The sequence below is a fragment of the Lycium ferocissimum genome, chromosome 10 (assembly GCF_029784015.1).
Source record: "Lycium ferocissimum isolate CSIRO_LF1 chromosome 10, AGI_CSIRO_Lferr_CH_V1, whole genome shotgun sequence".
NCBI classification, from domain to species: Eukaryota; Viridiplantae; Streptophyta; class Magnoliopsida; order Solanales; family Solanaceae; genus Lycium; species Lycium ferocissimum.
This window is the reverse complement of record NC_081351.1, coordinates 31,625,062-31,647,410: the sequence shown is the minus strand read 5'-3', so window position 1 is coordinate 31,647,410 and position 22,349 is coordinate 31,625,062. Positions and strand designations below refer to the sequence as shown.

The following is a 22,349-nucleotide window of genomic DNA, read 5'->3' as shown; positions in this document are numbered from 1 at the left end:
GACGAAAAGGTACGAAGTAAGTTTTGTTTGGAAACTTTAGGTGTTTTATTTTTTGAGATTTAATGGAAGTTCATATTTACCTAGCCGTTAAAAATAGGGGCAAATATTTCAACTATTGTAATCATATAAATCTATATAACGAGGGGTAAACATGAACCTGAAATGTAAGCCCTTTTCCCTACCTTTTATGATCGTCTTCTCCTCTCTCTCTCACTTCCATTCTCACCAATCAAGAAGTAGAATTCTTTTTTTTTTTTTAAATTGCAAAAAAAGGAAAAAGAAGCCTTAAAGTACTAATTCTTATATCTGCGTGAAATATTTGTGTTATTATTCTTGACAAAATCAACTTGGTGGAAGTTCAAAGCCATGGTGGTGATGGCGGCGCACACGAGAGAAGGGAGAGAGAGAAAGTTTTATTTGAGAAACGAAAAATATATGTATTTGTGTATGTTCTATGATATAACTACCAATTGTTGTAGTGGTATTTTTGTAAGTTTTTCTATATATTTGTGTATTTTGTTCAAATTAATTCCAGGCTCATCTAGTTTCAAATACATCATAAATGATTATATATTTATGTATGTTCAAATTAATCCCATCAAATACTGGTGATGCAAATCTGCTACTCACACAAATACATAAGATTTAATATAAAATTGGACTGGAAACTTCAAATACATTAGTTATTATCAAATACATGGGTAAATAAAAAAACGAACCCAATATCGAAAATTTCAAATACAAGTTAATTGATCGTGTTGTTTTGAAATCACATAAATACAACTTGAATGGACGAAATTTGTGAAATCCTACTGGCGATGATTGATCGTTCTTATGATTTAGGTGTTGAAGATTTAATTTGAAATTTAAAATTCTACAACAAGAATATATTAATTCAATAAATGTTATCCATTTTTAGTTTAAAGTATGGTTTCCTTTTTTTGAAAATTTTTCCATTGTATTTGGCCGGAAACAAATACATGCGAAAACATTACACAAAGGGCAAACCTTCAAATGTTTAGCACATGAGGTAAAAGCGAGGTTAAAGTTCAAGACTCGTCATTTGAGAAATTTTACCATTAAATCTTATAAATCACCCATGCAATTAATGAGAGTAAATTGGCCCAACTCCATTATCTTTTGGTTTGTATTGACTTCCAAATTATAGAGATGTTGCAAAATCAAATTAACTCCAAGTATAAAAATTCAAAATAGTCCAATCAAGAGCAGTTGAAATTTCAGGATATTAATGGGTAGTTCAAAACTTCACGATATTCTATTCTGAAGTTCATTTTTTCAATTCAAACTTCAGGACACGAGATCGTGAAGTTTAGTTTTTCCAATTACGTTCAATTTTTCAGTTCAAACTTTAGTTATATTATGCTTTCAATTCAAAGTCACCACAAAGTTTAGGTGCGTAATAGCACCGTAAGATATTTTTTGAGATAATATATGTAGATTGCCAACTGATCTCAGACAGACACTCTGCTTGGTTGAGAATGGAAGTCAACAGCTAGCCGGGGCTGAAGCACATGTCATTATCTATTGAAGCTAAATGTAAGCCTTGATTAGGGATCTTTTTCTATTTGTAGAATATAAATTGCAAATAGATAGAGTTGTTAATTCTTAAATTGCCCATAATATGAGATGAAAATGACAATTCCCCCTGATTAAGAGGTCTTATTCGGAAACATTTATCAAGGAGCAGCAATAGCAGTAAGGAAGACATCATAAATGATTACTTAAGATGGAAGAAGAATACTCGTGAATCTGCTCCACCCGTTGACGACAAATTGGACTGGACCTCATTCTCCATGTGACCCTTCGAACATTTTAAAGTTAATGCATGTGCAGACATAACAACTCCTACTGGCGTTTCGTTCTTATGATTTACGAGTTTAAAATTCTACAACAAGAATATATTAATTCAATAAATGTTATCCTTTTCGTTTACGAGTATGGCATTGAAAATTGGTGATCTTGAACTTTTGACCCTCATTACTCCAAGGGCAAACCTTCAAATGTTTAGCACATGAGGTAAGCGAGGTTAAAGTTCAAGACTCACGTCCAAGTCAATTCTTATAAATCACCCATGCTGGAGAGAGAATTGGCCCAACTCCATCTTTTGGTTTGTATTGACTTCCAAATTATATCTATGTTGCAAAATCAAGCTCAATATAAAAATATTAGAACAAGAGAAACAATATAGAATAAAACAATGTAAAGATGACTTTCTTCTTTTCTTTCAAGTGTATAGTAATCACATATCATACCTCTATTTATACTACTACATAGAGAGGGGGTTACAAGATTATCTTGAATATGGCATTAACCAGTTAAGAAGGTGGGGAAGAATATGTGGTTGTAGGAGATGAATGAGGGAATAGTGGAGGTGTGGTATAACTACACATAATGGTGCACATAATGATGAATTAACTCCTAGAAGTTATGGACATCCACATTATCATATTTACAACACTCCCCCTTGGATGTCCGATAATGTGCCTTGTTACGCATTATTTGCTGCCTTGTTAAAAACCTTGTCAGGAAAACCCAATGGAACAAAACCTTGACCAAGGAAAAAAGAGCGCAGCGCGTATTTTCTCCCCCTAATGAAAAGATCACTTTAGTTCTCGGAGACGACGCATTCAAATCTTTTATATCAGCTTCTTAAATGTCGAGGTTGGTAATGCTTTAGTGAACATATCTGCCAAATTATCAATCGAGCGAATTTGTTGAACATCTATCTCACCTTTCTTTTCAAGATCATGAGTAAAAAAGAACTTCCACTACTAAAAAACTGCCAAAGACCGACGGACCGCATCGGTTTTTTCAATGAAACCAATGGTTAACCGACCCTTTACGGTCCGTCAGTTTATATAGCGTCGCTTTTTGAAAACTGACGGACCGCGTCATTTTTTTGCCACGGACGGCGTCGCTTACGTGGTTCGTCTATTTTTATGCAATAATAAATAAATAAAAGAAAACCGACGGACTACATCAGTTTTTTTAATTTCTGATTTTTTTATCTTAAATAAAAACAATATAAATTTTATGAAAAACCGATGCACTACGTCGGTTTTTTATTTAATTTTTTTTATTTTAAATAACAAAACCGATACAGTGCGTCGGTTTTCTTGAAAATTTTAAGAATTAATTTCCAGAAAATTGACGGACTGCCTCGGTTTTCTGCAAAATTTCCTGCATGCAATTGCTGCATTTTCTGCAACCACACCTGCACAAAAACCAGTACCAAAAGCTACTCAAAACTAGCATTAAAATGCTCCAAATCAATTCTAAAAGAGCTACAACACATAAAATCGCCCTAAGTAATAATAAAACACATCAAACACTATCTAAACACATCAAATACAATCTAAATAGACCTTCAAAGTTCAAAAATATTTAAATGTCCAACCAAAAGTACCATTAACTAGTTTTAACATAAGTCCGTTATTAAATCCAAATTACTACAACTGATCATCCGGTGTCCAGGCTACGTAATCACCATCATCTTCTGGGTCGGGGGGAAGGGGGCACACCAAATTGTCCACATGCAATGTGGCTTTTAACTTATGCCTTGAGCGATTCAAGGTTCGCTTTCATGAAGCTACTTTCCTCAACTCTTTTTGTCTCAATCTCAGCTAATTTCCTATTAAGTTCAGCGATTTGCTGCGCCATAGCTGCGACCTGAACACCATCAACTCCCTCGGCTTGTCGAGAAGACCCTTCACCTTGCAATCCTGACCGAAGGCGACTTAAGTTTTTCCTTGGGCCTAGACCGTACGCTCTACCCTTTTGTACTCCCCCAACTGCTCTACACCAAAAATCTATCTCTAATTCAGGTGGAGGACGGCTCGGCTGGTCAGGCTAAGTTTGGTTGTACTGGTTCACATCTTCCATAAATTGCGTCTATATATTAAAAAATGAAACATAGTATATAAAGATACGTCATAATTAAACTAATATATAATTACTTAAATAATAAAATTATCACTTACATAGGAATCACGAGCCCTGTCCTCAACCCATACAATCGGATCCGACTCCTGCTTCTTCTTTATATATATATATATAAGTAAACTAGTCAAATAAAGTTTACATTTTTTCACAAATTGAACATCAATAATTTAAGAAAGCACAATACCTACCAATTCTAACTTTGAATTCTCAATAACAATTCTAACTTTGAATTCTCAATAACAATTCTAACTTTAATAACTTATGGATTCTAACTTTAATATAATTTTGAAAAGCATAATCCCAACCAATTCTAAATTTGAATTCTCAATAACAATTCTAACTTTAATAACTTATTGATTCTAACTTTAATAACTTATTGATTCTAACTTTAATTCTAAAAATTGAAAAGTAAATCTAGTCAAATAAAGTCTACATTTTAGTTTTGAGGTTATACAAATATTATAACTTAATAATTCTAACATAACTTCATAATTCTAGCCTTGAAAAGCACAATCCTAACCAATTCTAAAAATTGAAAAGTAAATCTAGTGAAATAAAGTCTACATTTTAGTTTTGAGGTTATAGAAATACTATAACTTAACAATTCTAACTTTGAAAAGCACAATCTCAATCAATTCTAATGTTGAATGATCGATAACAATTTTAATAACGTATGGATTCTAACAAAAAGCACAATCTAACCACGAAAAAAAAAAAAACTAAGTCAAATAATTAAAGTATACATTCTTGCACATATTCAACATCAATAATATTACACACAATGATAACTAAGCTAACACAAATACATTGACAATGAACATAAAATATAGCACAATCTCAAGCAAAAAAAAATAAAATGAAAAGTAAACTAGTCAAATAAAGTTTATATTTTTTCACAAATTCAACATTAATAACATTGCAAATGATGTTTAACAAAGCTAAATAGACTAACATTAGGCCTAAAATCTACAAATAAAACTAAAATTGAAAGAATTTTAAAAGCTCTAATTTAAGAGAAACTAACCTCAATTTATTAAGTTAAAAACGGGTCTGGGGTAGGTGGGGGTGGGCTGCGCAGGCGGCGGGGCTAGACGGACAGGGGCGGGGCAGGGGGTAGGGTTTTAGGGAAATGGGGATTTTTGTTTGGGAAGAGAAGGAGAAATGAAGAAAGAACCCGTCTGGTCCATTTTGTTTAAAAAAAAACCAACGGACAAAACCGACCCTGTCCGTCGGTTTTTTTTAAAAGTTGACCGGTATTTGACCAAAAAAAAAAACTGACCCGGTCCGTCGGTTTCCTAAAAAAATTGTTTATTAATTTTTTAAAAAACAAAATGAATTACAAATTATTTAAAATATTTTTAAAAATAAAACCAACGGACAATATTAATAATTATTATTATTATTTTTTTAATAAAATCGACGTTGACGGAAATATATTTTCAAAATTCTACCAAAAAAATCGACGGACGAAATTCTGCCCAAAAAACCGACGTCGACCGTCGGTTTTCTAACTAAAAAAATTAGAAATGCAAAAAACTGACGCATTTCGTCGATTTTTGGCACTTTTTTAGTAGTGTTTGGTGAAATGTGTTTTGTTCTGTCCCCTTTAATGTATCCTCCCTTTCGTTGAGCAATACATGCAACATTATCTTCGTACAATATAGTTGGAATATCCCTTTTCAAAATAAAACCACACATTTTCTGAATATGTTGAGTCATTGATCTCCACCAAACACACTCCCGACTAGCTTCATGAATGGTTATTATCTCCGCGTGATTTGAAGAAGTGGCAGCTATTGTTTGCTTCATTGAATGCCATGATATAGTTGTACCTCCATATGTAAATAAATAGCCTGTTTGAGATCGGGCTTTATGTGGCTCAGACAAATATCCTGCATCTGCATAACCGATCATATCTGATTTGGATTCATAAGAATAAAATAATCCCATATCAATTGTTCCCTGAAGATATCCGAATATATGCTTAACACCATTCCAATGTCTTCTCGTTTGGGAGGAGCTGAATCTTGCTAATAAACTCACTGCAAAACATATATCTGGTCGGGTATTATTGGCTAGATACATCGTCTGCCCCAGTTACACTGAGATATGGAGTTTCATCACCAATGAGCTCCTCATCATTTTCTTGAGGTCGAAATGGATCTTTATTTATGTCAAGCGATCTCACAACCATCAGGGTACTCAACGGATGTGATTTATCCATGTAAAAACGCTTAAAAACTTTCCAGTGCATGTTGATTGATGGACAAATATTCCATTTGTCAAATGCTCAATTTGTAGGCCAAGACAAAATTTTGTCTTACCTAGATCTTTCATTTCAAATTCTTTCTTCAAACACTCTACAGCTTTTGAAAGCTCTTTAGGAGTGCCAATGATATTCAAGTCATCAACATACCCAGCTATTATGACAAATTCAGACCCAGACCTTCTTATAAAAACATAAGAACAAATAGGATCATTTTTATATCCTTCCTTTAGTAAATATTCACTGAGACGATTGTACCACATCCGCCCTGATTGTTTCAATCCATATAAAGATTTCTGAAGCTTTATTGAACAAGTTTCCTGCGAGCTTTTATATGCTTCAGGCACTTTGAATCCTTCAGGGATTTTCATAAAAATATCGAGGTCCAATGAGCCATATAAATAGGTTGTGACAACATCCATCAGTCGCATATCAAGATTTTCATGAACTGCCAGATTTATTAGATACCTGAAGGCAATTGCATCCACCACAGGAGAATATGTCTCCACATAATCAATGCAGGCCTCTGTGAAAATCCTTGTGCCACAAGTCGTGTTTTATATCTTACGACTTCACCTTTTTCATTACGTTTTCGCACAAATAACCATTTGTACCCCACTGGCTTGACATCTTCAGGTGTTCAGACTATTGGTCCGAAAACTTCACGTTTTTCAACTGAAGCCAATTCTGCTTGAATTGCGTCCTTCCATTTTGGCCAATCACTTCTCTGTCTACATTCATCGACAGATTTTGGCTCAAGATCCTCATCTTGCTGCATTATTTCAACAGCAACATTATACAGAAAAATATTTTCGACCACAATATCATTTCGGCTCCACCTTTTTCCCGTCGAGAGATAACTTATTGAGATCTCTTCACTCTCATTGTTTTGAAGTATCTGGACCTCCTCTGTGGGCTTATCATTTATTATGTCTCGGGGCTCTTCTTGAGCAATTTCCCTCACATTATGAGTCAGGCGTGGCCTAGACTCATTTGCATTAACTGTTTGTCCTACCGGGACATCAACTCGAACTGGAGCATTTGCAGCTGCAATATGAGATTTAGCAACTCTTGGAAGGTTAGTAAATGCATCTGGCAGTTGATTTGCGACATTTTGCAAATAAATCATCTTTTGAACCTTTTGCTCACATTGATTTGTTCGAGGATCTATATGAGATAGTGATAATGCATTCCAATCTATCTCCTTTTCCAACTGCTTATGTTCTCCCCCTAATGTTAGGTATACTGATTCATCAAAATGACAATCAACAAATCTTGCTGTAAGTAAATCTACAGTCATAGGTTCTAAATATTTTAAAATTGAAGGAGATTCATACCCAACATATATCCCCAACCTTCTTTGGGGACCCAACTTTGTGCGTTGTGGTGGAGCAATTGAAACACATACCGCACATCCAAAAATTCAAAGATGGGAAATATTTGGCTCCTGACCAAAAGCCAATTGTAATTGAGAGAATTCATGATAACTGGTTGGCCTTATGCGCACAAGTGCTGCTGCATGCAAAATAGCATTTCCCCACATCGAAACAGGAAGTTTTGTCCTCATTAGCAATGGTCTAGCTATCAATTGTAGGCGTTTAATCATTGATTCTGCTAGACCATTTTGAGTATGAACATGAGCAACCGGATGTTTAAGTGTTATTCCAGTGGCCATACAATAATCATTAAAGGCCTGAGATGTAAACTCACCAGCATTATCAAGACGAATTTCGTTTATCGCATCATCTGGAAATTGTGCTCTTAACCTTATCATTTGAGCCAACAATCTCGCAAAAACCATATTGCGAGTTGATAATAAGCACACATGTGACCATCTTGTAGATGCATCAATCAAAACCATATAATATTTAAATGGTCCATATGGAAGGTGAATTAGCCCACATATATCACCCTATATACGTTCCAGAAATGCGGGGGATTCAATCCCAACCTTAGTTCCTGATGGTTTAATAACCAATTTTCCTTGAGAACAAGCAGCACAAGAGAACTCCTTAAATTGAAGAATCTTTTGGTTCTTCAAAGTATGCCCATGTGAATTTTTAATTATTTTGCGCATCATATTAGAACCGGGATGGCCTAGCCGGTCATGCCAAATGATAAAATCATTAGAACCATTAAATCTTTTGTTTACTACAACATATGTTTCAACCGCATCAATACTTGTATGGTACAACCCAAAAGAAAGTGAGGGTAATTTTTCATGCACAAACTTTTCCCCCGCTTTCATTGTAATACTATCAAGGTACTCAACCTGTCCTTCATTGGCAGTCTCAACATGATAGCCATTTTGGCGAATAACCTTGAAACTTAATACGTTTCTTCGAGACTTTCTACAATACAGTGCATTATTAATGGCCAGTATTGTTCCTTCAGGTAGTAATAAGGTTGCTTTTCGTAGCCGTCAATTAATTTTGTACTACCAGATATTGAATTAACACAAGCCTTTTTCATAACCAAATGAGAGAAATATTTCTTTTCTCTTAGTATAGTGTGAGTTGTAGCACTATCCAAAAGGCACATATCTCCATTACTCATCTTGGATCCAATTGAAGACTGGGAAATTTTATTTATCTTCATAAAAAACAAAAAATACATCGTAAGAAATACGGAAACTAACAACAAAAAACTTAACTACTAATCCTTGAAAATAAAACAACATAGAGAACTTAAGTACTTCTAGAAAATAAAACAACATAAGGACAAATTAAAACACATAAATAAAAAATAGCAACATAGCACATTCCCCAGTGAAACGATCAAATCTCAATTTTGATCTCCAAAGAAGTCTTCAACTTCCAAATGAGTAATATCATCAAGCCCATCAAAATCATCATCTTTCAAAGCCAAATTAGCTTCAACATTATCATCATATTTTCGTGAAGGCCCTGCTTCATCGTCATTTTTTAAAGTCATGTGTGACTCCACCCGGGCATTAGCAGAAGAGGCACCACCTCTATTTGCCTTTCTTTTGAAGGAATTTTGATAAAGCCTGGCAAAATGTTCAGGCGCCCGACATTCATTTTTCCAGTGAGCTTTCAAACCACCACGATGACAGTTGCTCCTTTAAGGATTGCCTTGATAACCCATATTGTTCTCTCTTTTATGGTGACCACCATCACAACGATTATTATATTGTCCCTTGCCCTGGCCACGCCCATGCTCATTATTTTGGCCCCGATTATTTTGTCTTCTTTCAACTGGGCCATGTGCTGCTACCACATTCGCTTCCGGAAATGGAGCAGTTCCAGTTGGACGGGCTTCATAATTTTCAATAAAAGGGTATTATGCTACTCAGCCACAAGAAGGCATGAGATCAAATCAGCATGCTTTTTAAAACCCTTTTCACGGTACTGCTGTTGTAATACTAAATTGGAGGCATGAAAAATCGTAAGAGTCTTTTCCAACATATCCTCGTCAGTTATATTATCCCCACATAATTTCAATTGGGAAGTAATTCTATAAACAACAGAGTTATAATCACATACAATTTTAAAATCCTGTAACCGTAAGTGAATCCACTCATAACGAGCCCTGTGCAATTCCGTTACCTTAATGTGGTCATACCTTTCCTTCAAACCAAGCCACAATTCAAGTGGATCTTTCACTGTCAGGTATTTAACCATCCTTCATCCAGATGATGACGAAGGAAAACCATTGTCTTCGCTTTGTCCTAACTCGATGTTGTATTATCCTGAGTAATAGTGGCACCAAGACCTTTGGCGTCTAGGTGAATTTCAGCATCGAGTACCCATGATAAGTAATTCTTTCCGAAGATATCAAGTGCCACAAACTCAAGCTTCGACAAATTCGACATGATGATCAAAACTATCATAAAAATATTAGAGTTAGAAATAATAAAACAACGTAATTTCAAAACAGTATCTTTATTTCCACAAACAAAAAAAGTACATTTTTCACAAAAGGAGTTCTTTTTTTTTTTCACAAAAGAATACCTTTTTTTTCTCTCACAAAATAGTATCCTTTTTTTTTTTCCACAAACAGTACCCTTTTTTTTCTCCTCACAAAAGAGTACGTATTTTTCTACAAAACAACAATATTAATTTTTTTCCCAACAAAACAGAAGCATAATAATTATGCGTATTCTAACATATATACTAACTGCTAGAGTTAAACATATAATAGTTAATTGTATACGTCATATTTGATCACCCAAAGATTAACTAGTATTAGGCATAAAAATAGGAAACATTTGCATCAAATTGAAAACGGGCTAAATGAGACTTTTGTTTTATATATAGCACATATTAGAAGGATGGTTAAAACGCATACCAGATGAAAGAGTAGACTCAACTTGGAACGTCGGTAGTGGAGTTAGAGACTCGTCTTTGATAACGTGTTGCAAAATCAAGCTCAATATAAAATATTTGAACAAGAGAAACAATATAGAATAAAACAATGTAAAGTTGACTTTCTTCTTTTCTTTTAAGTGTATAGTATATCACATATCATACCTCTATTTATACTACTATATAGAGAGGGGGTTATAAGATTGTCTTGAATACGGCATGAACCCCTTGAGAAGGTGGGGAAGAATATGTGGTTGTAGGAGATGAATGAGGGAGTAGTGGAAGTGTGGTATAACTACACATAATGGTGCACATAATGATGAATTAACTCCTAGAAGTTATGGATATCCACATGATCATATTTACAACAATTATAGAGTTAATAAGACGAAGATGATAGTAGAAGTTAAAAAAGATTAAGAATTAAGAGTTTGTTTCCTTCCTTTCACCCTGGACAATAGAGGAAATGAGTGAAATATTTTCAGATATCTTATATATATGAAAAAAAATTTGTAAAAATCCCAAAACAAGTTTGTAAAAGCTACCAAACAAATTGACCAATATTGTGCGTTAGACGCTGTTGATGAGAAATGTCTCTAGGTGACATTACGAAATCCTTACTTAAAAGCAGTGAGGCCAAATCATGCTTAATCCATCTTATTTCATTTGTTACCGTTGACTTTGAGTGAATATCACTCACATATCACCAACGTATAAACTAATCGCCAACTCATCAGACCAGTTCCTTCTTTATTTTTCTTTTATCAGTATCACAGTTGTACTTCTTTATTGATCCTTCCTTGCGAGATCTTCTGGAAGCAAAGAACAAGAGAATATACACAAAGCATCATACATATGATAATATCTGGATTTGTAGATTTGATGGTCTTATTAAGTGTCGTGCTTATTAAAAAAGTGAACTATTAAATGTCAATGCTGCTATCACTATCAGATGGTGGCTATTCGAGCACAAAATATTAGTACTGATTTCAAACAGAACTTATACTTCGCTGTCAACTGGCTATGTGCCTCATTACAATGTTTGTTTTAGTTTAAGGTCAAGTATATATTTTTTTTAATAAACTTTATTTCATGTAAGAAATCTAAAAATAAAACACAAGAGATCTTTAAATTATCATTTGCTCCAACTGCAAAGGGGTTGTGATAAACCATTTCCTGTAGCACATGGTGGACACCGAACCAACACTAATAATTTACTAATAATGACAATAAGTATTCAACTTTCAAACAAATAAACAAATCAGTCCACAGTATGATAGGATTGTATACTCCTATATAATAATAACAAGATAATTAACATGGGAAATGAATTATTGTCACATCCTTTTCTTTTGTCCATTTCCCGGTAGCGGCTATTTGTAAAATTGCTTGTAACAGCCTGTGCATATTCCACTCCATAGAAAGTTGGTAAAGTGGGGGTAAAGATAGAGACCATGAGCTGCCCCAATAGCTATCAACTTTACTTTTGTTGACAATAATAAAGATTGAGAAAAAGATCAAAACTTTACCAACCCCATATAGCTCAATAAGCATTCAATTGTAGGTACAATTCTTTAGTGGAATTGCAATGTTCAGCTTCTGGGAATTAAAAGTAATTAAGCAGTCAATTGTCTTGTAGAACTTCGGTTTCACCACTTTGCCCAAAACATAAGCTCTTGATCTCAGCTTGAAGTTTAATTTCAGTGGCACTGGCAATGTCGTCGCCCCTTTTGGTGTGCTCAAAGTTGATCCACTTCCATATAATGGAATCTTGTTACCTATCACTGATACAGCTACAACTCTTTGGCTCTTTCTTGATTGATAGAATTTCTTCATCTGTTTCAACCCATTCCACAAATCAATAAAAATTGAATAAAATCATTCATATTTATGCCACATGAGCTCATATTTTAAATTTATAAACTGATCAAACTGGCTTAAGGTACTTTTAGATTTATTTACACGTTTGATAAACACCCAAACTACTTATAAGTAAGTGCTTACAAACTAAAATCAGTCAAAAACTAAGGGTGTCTAGTCATCTTAACAAACACATCACTTGCTTATTATCAGTTTAAGTACTTTTACCCGAACAAGCTTATATACAAAATCAATTTCAACATTCAAACGAGCTTTTAGGATGAAATGCTTACTGCTCCAGAGCCAATTGTGAGTTCTGAAAATGAGAGATCAACAGGGGATGATGTGACGTGTACACCAAAAAATGTAGCAGTGTTACGGTAACGGAATTTCACAGTAGCGTTCATGGAGATCATATCAGTAGCTACTCCTGAATTATCAGAACCAGCTTGAATCCTGAAGCTCTCAAATTTTATGTTCTGAAATCACAATTCAACAAATACCCATTTCAGATCTCCGGTCAAATCATCAAAATGATAGAAATTAGAAGAGTTAATTGTCAAAAACACACTTAAATTATCACTTTTTCGTGAATTTGACACCCCAACTATCAGATGTTTCTCTTTTTCTACCTAAATTATTGTCAACCATCTATGCATTAAAACACGCCTCGAAACTGATTAAGCCTACTATCAATTGTTCCCTGTTTTTACCTAAATTATCACTATACATATGTATTAAAACAAGCCTCAAAACTAATTAAGCCAACAGCCAACTATCAGTTGTTTCCTTTTCCTACATGAATTACCTCAAAATTAATTAAGCCAACTATCAGTTGTTCCCCTTTCCTTTCCTGCCTGAATTATCATCATCCACCACTCAATTAGGTATGTTTTAATAGATAGATGGTGATAATTCAGATAGAAAAAGGAAAAATAATGATAGTTCGTGAAAAAAAAGTAATAATTGATGTGTGTTTTTGAGGACTTACCCTCATGGTGATTTTGGGTTTCTGAGAACGACTAGCACCCCAAAGAATAAGCGAAAAGAACGAAAACAGAACAAAAAACCCAACAACAAACGCAAGAAAATAACATCTCCTAGGAATAGATTTACTCCTCTCTTCATCATCAAGCAACCCTTCTTCTTCAATAACATCACATTCCTTCCAATGTTTCTGTCCTTTCCTGTTGTTCCTTCCACCATTTGCAGCATCATTAGGTGAAATCTTTCTAGATCCAGGCTTTAAGGACCCTGAAAATCGACTGGAAGATGATTCACGCGAGTGACGACCAACGGATGAGTGAGAATGAGGTGGTGAACCCATTGGACTGAGAACTGGAGTTGATTGAAACGATGTTGTTGTTTTTTCCCCATCGTGTGAGTCACGTGATGGGCTTTGAACATAGTATACTGGTCGGCGAGTATGGTCTGGTGATGATGGAGCTAAGCTCGTATCTTCTGAATCAGTTTTGGTATGCATTTTTAGAAATTGATGAAAGAAGAAGAAGAATTGTGAGTGTGGACAGTGAAATTGAGGTACAAATTTCTAGAGTTTAATATGCTTGCACACTGTTTGGTTGACGCAACCAAAAACTGTGTTTGGTTTAATAAAAGTTTTTTTATTAGTCACCGACGGGACAAAAGTGGGAAATATAATACTGTAGTGCCTAACAAACATTATTGTGGATGGAAATTATTAAAAGTTTCGTTACAGCTGCCATAGAGTTGGCAACTCTAGCAGTACAATTGTACAAACGCGTATTCAAGGTTTTTTACTATGGGACTGAACTTCACCTTTAAGTTGTAGTACAATTTTTAATTAATAGTTTCCATTTTATATGGTTTGCTTTTTGGAAACTGGCAAACATAACATTTTATATTCTCTTTTATTCACTTTTACTTGTTTATTATATTAGTAAAGATAGATTTTTCACTGTTGCTTGTTCAATTTAGCATATTAAAAGGAAAAAAAATCTGTTTTCTACCTTTAACATTAACAACTAATTTCTCAAATTATTTTTCAAGTTTATTATACCATACACCAATTAATTTGGTTATTATTGTAATAAAAACGCTTTATTTGTTAAGTACTTCTTAAGGGGTGTGTAAAAAACCATTATAGAGCATTAAAAGTGAATAGAGGGAGTAATTCGAATAGAAACAAAATTGTACAAAGATATTTTATGTATTATTTTCTCGTATATGTAGAAATAAATATTTCTTATAAGAAAGTGACGAAGCTAATTTGTATAGATTTTTCTGCTCGTATTCTGTCAAATTATAGTAAAGTTTAAGATATCGTTCCACAGAGATTGGAACCACCTATACTATAGATTTGTATTATCTTTGTTACTATTTGAGAGAATCAAATTGATGAAAGGTGAGTTTGAAATTATAAATTACTTAATTAAAACAAACGACTTCCGGAAGATTTATATATAAAAAGAGTTGGGAATTCTTTGTGAATTCACTTGATATATTTTTATGATAAAATCCAGTTTCTACATGCATTTCTCTAAGGAATAATTGCTTATTGCTAATACAATTATATATTCACACTAAGAAATAAATAATTAATTAACACTCCATGAGGTTATGTCAATTAATTGCTTTAAAACTAGTGACGATTAAACTAAAATATTTTCTTGCTTGAATTGTGCTACAGGAGTAAAGACCTCTTGCGTTTAGCCTTTAAGTCAATAAGGTTATTTGAGTCAATCCCTCCGTGAGAATTAGGGCTGATAGAAATAAAATAAAGACCGTTTAAATCAATAAACTTATTTGAGTCAATCCCTCCGTTAGAATTAAATTTGGAAGAAATAAGATAAAGATTTGGAATAATGATACTAAAAATTACTCTCACTCTGCTATTTTACTCACTGGTTATTATATATTAATTTTGCTCCGCGAGAATTACAAAATTAATATAAGAATAACTTAGAGATAAAATATTAATAATGAATTGAAATTATCATTCCAGCACAGTTTGAAATATAAATAAAAAGTTTCAATCCAAGAACATATAAAAACTGAGATAGCATCATGAATATATCAAGCTTCCTCAACTATTCCAACAGAAAAAAATTACTCCATTATGGAGTAAGAAAAACTAAAAAAAAATTAGAAAATGCTATCCTACAAAGACAAAAAGAAGAGAAATGGACCAAGACTAATTCTTCCCCCTCATCAGAGTTTGACAATGTCCATTTTATAGCCATGAGGTGACTTCGTCATAACCGTTTTGCTTGTTGGTAACGGTTTTGATATGATAACATGTTATAACTTCTCGTAACCATTTTGCTTGTTGGTAACGGTTTTGGCATGAAAACATGTTATGAATTCTTGGTTTTGTTGTAAAATGTCTTCCGTATTCTTTCAATGACACTCTTGCTCTCCTTTTATCGTTTTGTTGTGTTTTTTGTGATATCTTACTTGACCCTGTATTAATTATTTCTTGTAATATTTTGTTAAAAATATGAAAAGATAATGATAATTTTTATGTTTTTGTAACAATAATTATATATTTATAATCCAACAAAATACACTTATCAGAAAGACATATAATTAAAAATAATTTTGTAATTGTGAGTTTGTTCTAAGGAGTTACACTTTCATAGGATGTCATGAATGTAATTAAAACAATAAATGTTAAAAGAAATTTTGTTATATTCCAAATTTTTTTAATTCAAATTCGGTATCCAGTTAAATGTAAAATGAAACTGAAGGAGAATTTTGTTTAATCTAATTTGCCTTTGACTCCGAAATAATTGTCCACGTTCGAAGAAGTCATATTGAACTAGAGATTAGAGAAATAAAGGAAAATTGCTGTTCGGTGGAGTGGGGTCCACCTTGTAACATTCAAACCATGTGAATTAAGAAAAGGGCAAACCATGATTTCTTTTGTAGCTTTTTTCTCTTCCCTCTTTTATTGGGAAAAAATAAAGCATGTCATGTGGGACGATGCAGTGTGCTTATGGATCATATCTTTCTGTTTTTTCTCTTGTCCAAGGCAACCCAAGATGCTTCTGCTCATACTTAATTGAGTACTCCTTAATTGATTCTTTCTTGACAATTTAGTGAGTTGGAAGGAAGTCAGAATCATATTATCTCAGATTATATACGACACTAAAAATAAGGTATTTTTTTAAGTAAAAATACTTACAATTTGTTACTTATTTCCTTAGTCGGATTATGAAGCAGCTTGCCAAATGATCTTCCGCCTGTTTTAGGCCTTTGTTGGCCCTATTTTGTACTTTTGTCCCTAGAGCCATTTGTACTTTTGTCCCTATTTTGTGCTGGTCTTTAATTTTTGTCCCTAGAGCCAAATAATTTTTTCGCTGGACAATATATATTTTTGCATCATAATATCCCACAAGTTACCCTCCGCAACCTTGAAAAAACTTAAGTCCCACTGGACATAAGTTTGATTTTGAAATGCAAAAATTAAAGACCAGCCCATTTGAAAGTAAAAATGTGCAATTTCTTCTTGTTTGCTTGAATACCAGCAAGGTTAAGGGACAACAATTTTAGAGCTATCGTCCACCAGAGCAGGCTTATACACATGACATTGGCAGAAGTGCACCCATGGACTATTTAAAGTTGCTGTTTCAGACATATCCAATTTTTTAAATTGTTCAATTTCTTCCAGTATGTAAAACGTAAGTAAAATTTGATAAAAATATGCTTAAAATAAAGACAACCCAAAGTACTCTGCACAGTAAGTATGCTTAGTTGAAGATAGCAGAGCTCCTACTTTTCTCTGAAGAGTTGCATGAAAGAACACCTTTGAACTAAAGGTTTTTTGAAAGCATAAGGGCAAATCAAAATTCATGTTAGCATTATACTGGCTATTTGTGCACAATAATTAGAAATTGACTGCACATTAAATAGCAGGGTACAAATAGGCCATCCATGAAATTCGCTACTGGTACAAGATGGGCCTATCTAGTTGTCGAGTCCGCTAAACCCAAATTGGAAAGTCATTTGGGGTGGTCTTTAATTTTTGGGAAATCTACATGGTATTGAGAACATTTGGCCTTATTTATATTTAGTAGCTATACTTTACCCAAAATTATATCCCACAGCTAAATCTTGTATGTTAATTACACAAGGTCACTAGTACACTAAAATTATATTGTATTTAGTATTAAAAACTATACTCTCTCACATTCTGCTCCCATTTTCCTCCATTTTCTCTCTCCTCCGTCACCTCTCTCTCTAAGAAAATTTCTTCTTAACACGCTGCAACCAACAACTGCCGGCGGAACTCCTTGACACCACGGATCGTTACCACGCCCTCGTATCCGGCCACCACGAAACCACCAATCCCGCGTCCCTCCATTCTCCTCAAATCATCCTCGCCTTCGATCCCTTTCTGTTTGCCATCTCCGCCAAGATGTTATACCTCGCATTTCGTACATTGGAATATTCCGAGTCAATCGCGGGAAGTTAAGGCAAGGCCATTCTCGGTTTTTTGCTTTAAGGCGCGATTCTTTGTAGGTATTGTTGGCATAAGCTAAACTTGGAATTTGAAAATTATTATTCATGACTTGTGGAAGAAGTCTTGTGGCCATCAAGTTGGAGTAGACTATGGCCCACATGATGCAAAATACATGTGATTAAAAAGATGACTAAGAGCAAATTCATCTTTTATTACTATAAGGAAAATTCTAGAAAATTGAAGAAAAAATTGGAGACAAACAAAAAAAAGGGAAAAACGGCCAAGGGCACATGACTAGGCATGTGCCTATAAATATATATATATATATACAAGTGAGGACCATGGAAGACATATATATTTTCATTCTTCATCCTAGAAATTTCAAGAAACTTGAAAAAAAAAAAAAAAAGAGGAGGAGCAAACGGCCGTGAAAACGTGGCCGAATCGCCTATGGGAGTGATCAAGAAAAATTGTTTTCTTCATGCTTTCATGCTAATTGAGAGGTCCCACAACGTGGAATAGTTGGTGGAGCAACAAAGTGTCTAGTTTTTGCGAAATCAAATCTGAGGGAAACTAGGTGGGAAAAAGGTATGGATCAATTTTATTTTTCATGTCCTAGGGATGATTTATACATGTTGTAATATGTGGAAGTGGATGAGAATCATGAAACTTGGGTGTGTTGAAGGGTAGCCGTGTCGTATGTGTTGGTGTAGGTACGACGAACAAATTTTATTTAGTCTTGGTTGATATTGTTATGGACGTTTTGAGCATGTCGTAATGTGTCGAAATGGATGAAATGCATGAAGTTGTGTGTGTTGAGGGGCTGACCGAATGGTGGTACACTTGTGTGAAGAGATGGACTAATTTTATTTGATATAATTTGGTTGTCGTATTGTGAATTCTACAATGTGAAGTGAAGGTTTAATGACTTAGGTTGGTGTTGCAATTGTTGTAGTCGTTGTTTTGAAAGTCAATATGGTTTTAATATGTTTTCTTATAATTGTAAAGATAATGTTGTAGTGTATGGGATTGTTGGTGTAGTTATGAATTTGGAAGGTAGAAAATATGTTATGAACGTTTCTAATGAAGTTGGAAGGTTTCGGGTGCATTGTGTATTGCACGGGTTTGTTTTGAAATATTGTGCGACTTGCTTAGAATGCGTTATGAATTGATTATGGATGTCGTTATTATGATTATTGGTTTGGTTGTTGTTGATATTAGCCGAGTTGAATTATCGGGGTTGGTGAATATATAGGGGAGGTCTTCGAAATTTTCATAGAAGAAGTGACGGCTTGGAATTGGGTTCTTTAATGCTTATGGCTAGTGTTGGGTGTCCAATGACATTTTTGTAGATCGCGAGAAGCCGAGACATAAGCGTGGATTAGTTTAGAGGGCGGCCAAGGTATGTAAAGCTCACCTTTCTTTCTTTGGCATGTCTTAGTATGAATAGGCTATGATATGCTCCCCGAGGTAACTCTACTCCTGCGATCCGAGCATGTCCGTGATTCTTATTTGTTTCTTGACATCCGTATGCATAAGGTAGTCAAATTATGGTTTGTATGCCTTTGTATGATTGAATATGAATGTGCATAAAATATTATGTTCATAAAAGAGTCGGAAACTACGAACGTCCGTATCTTTCACATATGAGCTCGGATCGCTCCGAAACGCTCGTGGGAGGTTCCCTAATGTATAACGTCCCCGACATTCATAGACGGGCTCGGGCCGGTTTGGTACTTGCCCGTGGGCCCGCAAGACGTTCCGTTGTATAGTTCTAACAGCTTGTTAATATAACTTAATATGGCTAATAATCTGAATTCCGAATATGATTGCTCACTTATCTGTTGAGTTTGAACTAAAGATTCGTATATATGTGACTCTGATACGCGATTATGACGTCTAAAGTTCTGTTGATAAGTCCCGGATAATATCTGGAAGAGATTTGATTTGGTCAATGCCATCAGTTTGTAAATGATAATTCGTCTGAATATTCTGGTAAGTCTGTGTAAATGTATGAAACGAGAATCCGTATGCATATAATTTTGATGCATAATAATGATGGACTAAGATTTATTTGATATGTTTCCGAGTAACGTTCGGAAGGCACTTGATCTGACCATTGCTTTGGTTTGTGAATGATAAATTGTTTGATTATTATGTGGAATTTGTATGAATGATTGAATGGTATATAAATCCCACGACTCTGCTCGTGCCACTATTATGACTTCCTTCGCCGGATCCCGGGCCGGTTGTTATCGTGCGCATTATGCTATAATTCCGGAGTATGATGTGTACGGTTCGCCGAGCCCCGCTTTGGCGGGAGGCAGGGATAATGGTGTTATGATGTGTCCGGTACGCCGTGTCCCTCTTGGCCGGGTACCGTGGTATATATGATGTGTTGTGTGACGGGGATACGGAGATATGAAAACTCCTGGAGTATGATGTGGTGTGGCGCCAACGACGGGCGGGCGACCACCGTTCTAAGAGCCTATGCATGATTTGCACTCTACTCAGTAAGTATTTTGATATTCGGATTATTACACATGTTTTCTGTAACTCACATATGATCTCTGATAATTGACGTGCATATGATGGTTCTAATTACCGAGTCCCTCACTAGAGGGCCGGGACACGTTTTGTATGCATGTGATATGTGATTTTGATAGTCTGGACTATGATTTGTTGGTTTCGGAGCCGGTGGTGGGGCAAACCCAGTGGCGAGGCAAAATTCCGCACTGGTTTAGGCAAATCCCACGGCAATATCGAAATTTATTATGATATGATCTATTTTTCTATATGTGAGACGAAGCGTTTTTCAAAAAGAAGAAGAGTAAGCTAAGCTTTCGACATTAGATTACTAAATACGAGTTACATACTTCGTATATGATCTCGAATTGACTTGATTATGATATGTTTTGCTCACCGGCATATGTAGATACACGATAAGTGTTACACGGGCAAGTTATGACTCTCGGTTCCTATACCGTTTTTCTGATGATTTTTCATTCCGGTTATGATTACGGTAATGGATTTCACCTTTACATACTCGGACATATTCCGTGCGACCCCTCTTTTCGGGGGGCTGCGTTCGTACCGCGCGGTACACCCGAGGTGGTGGAGGTATTAGCGAGAAGGTGTTCCCGGCGGGATTGGCGAGCTCCACTTTCTGGGAGTCTTTGCGAGTCGGTGTATACGTGTGTGTGGTATGCGATTATGTTAGAGACTTTGCGGACGGAGTCGGTGTATAAGATGTCCGTTGTGAGCGGCTCCATAAGCCGTAGTGTTGTTATATGTGATTTTACAGATTTTTGTACGGTCGCAAGTTGAGTTTGATTTGAAACGATATAAAGTATGTTCGTTTTTCGTACAAATTTTATTATGTACTTATGATTTGGTCGAGGGCCCAATATGAATACGAGTATTACGATAGTTTGAGGGTTCGCTCGGCCACAGAATAAGGGTCGGTGCCCATCGCACCTATCGGAAATTGGGTGTGACACAAACCTTGACTCCGGTGAAACCCGGCTCCCGGCGAAACCGTCGGCGTTTTTACGTCGCGCGGATACGAAAGTTGTTACTAGCATTATTGCGCCATGTTTTGGTTCTAGATGATTTAACAATTACTAGACGTGCATTTCCTCTAATGTGATGTTGTTTTTGAAATCTGCAATGTGGTATTGTGCTGGAGATCGTGTTTTTTTTTTCTCTAAATTTCCGACGTACTAATCGATTTTCTTGGTTGCAAGGTTTGTTTGCTAATTGAGGGATGCTATCTGGTTTAGGTAGATGGACGAGTCAATGATAATATTAAATCTGGCTCAGTGAAAAGAAAAAGATAGATGGCATAACAGGCGTGTAATTGGTCTAAATCGACACAGAGCTACGAATTCTGATATCGTAAATTCAGATAGATACGAGATAAACTTCTGCACAGATCTGGCCGGAACTAATGGTTGGTGTTGTTGTATTCACGAATTCGACATTGTATTCACTTTTTTGAGCTTTTTTTGTTATTTTTTTAGATTGTATTCATTTTTTAGGGTGTATTCATTAATTTGTGGTGTATCTATGTTTTTATGTATTCAATGTTTGGGGTGTATTTTGAAGGATTTTTTTTTGTATACAATCGATTTTAAATATAATAAAGTGAATACAGTGTAAAAGTAGCTACAAATGAATACAATTGAGTTAGATACATTTGACTTGAATATAACTTAGTTGAATACATCTAACTTGAATACATTGAAATTTGACTTGAATACAACGAAATTTAACTTGAATACACTAAAATCTGACACAGTCGAATTTTGAATACAATCTACTGTGGAGCGCGAATACAATCTACTGTAGCACGTGTCTACTGTAGCTATTAAATGTAATTAGCTAAACTGTAGCTATGCCTAAAAAATAACCCTCAAAATGCAGTCATTTATGTAAGTTTCCCTTAATTTTTAACCTTCAAATTGGTTGTCTTTAAGTTTTGTCCTTC

The 22,349-nt window shown here is 34.9% G+C and overlaps 1 protein-coding gene and 1 long non-coding RNA gene across 2 annotated transcripts; one reads left to right on the top strand and one right to left on the bottom strand.

The window, feature by feature from the left end:
* Positions 1-11,748: 11,748 nt before the first annotated feature.
* Positions 11,749-14,133, bottom strand: LOC132033390 (uncharacterized). Its single transcript, XM_059423355.1, has 3 exons — positions 13,409-14,133; positions 12,711-12,896; positions 11,749-12,393 (listed from the first exon to the last, which is right to left on the bottom strand). The coding sequence occupies exons 1-3, from the start codon at positions 13,898-13,900 to the stop codon at positions 12,112-12,114; spliced, it is 960 nt and encodes a 319-aa protein (XP_059279338.1). The 5' UTR covers positions 13,901-14,133; the 3' UTR covers positions 11,749-12,111.
* LOC132033391 (uncharacterized) lies at positions 13,265-13,562 on the top strand. Its single transcript, XR_009408732.1, has 2 exons — positions 13,265-13,304; positions 13,348-13,562. It is a non-coding gene; the product is annotated as an uncharacterized LOC132033391 (long non-coding RNA).
* Positions 14,134-22,349: the final 8,216 nt, after the last annotated feature.

What these genes read in the sequence shown, in the direction of transcription:
- LOC132033390 (XM_059423355.1), bottom strand. Translation starts at nt 13,900, where the DNA reads ATGCATACCAAAACTGATTCAGAAGATACGAGCTTAGCTCCATCATCA. An exon ending in AACCCAAAATCACCATGAGG is followed by an intron (nt 12,897 to 13,408) that starts GTAAGTCCTCAA and finishes TTGTGATTTCAG; the next exon opens with AACATAAAATTTGAGAGCTT. An exon ending in TCACAATTGGCTCTGGAGCA is followed by an intron (nt 12,394 to 12,710) that starts GTAAGCATTTCA and finishes GGGTTGAAACAG; the next exon opens with ATGAAGAAATTCTATCAATC.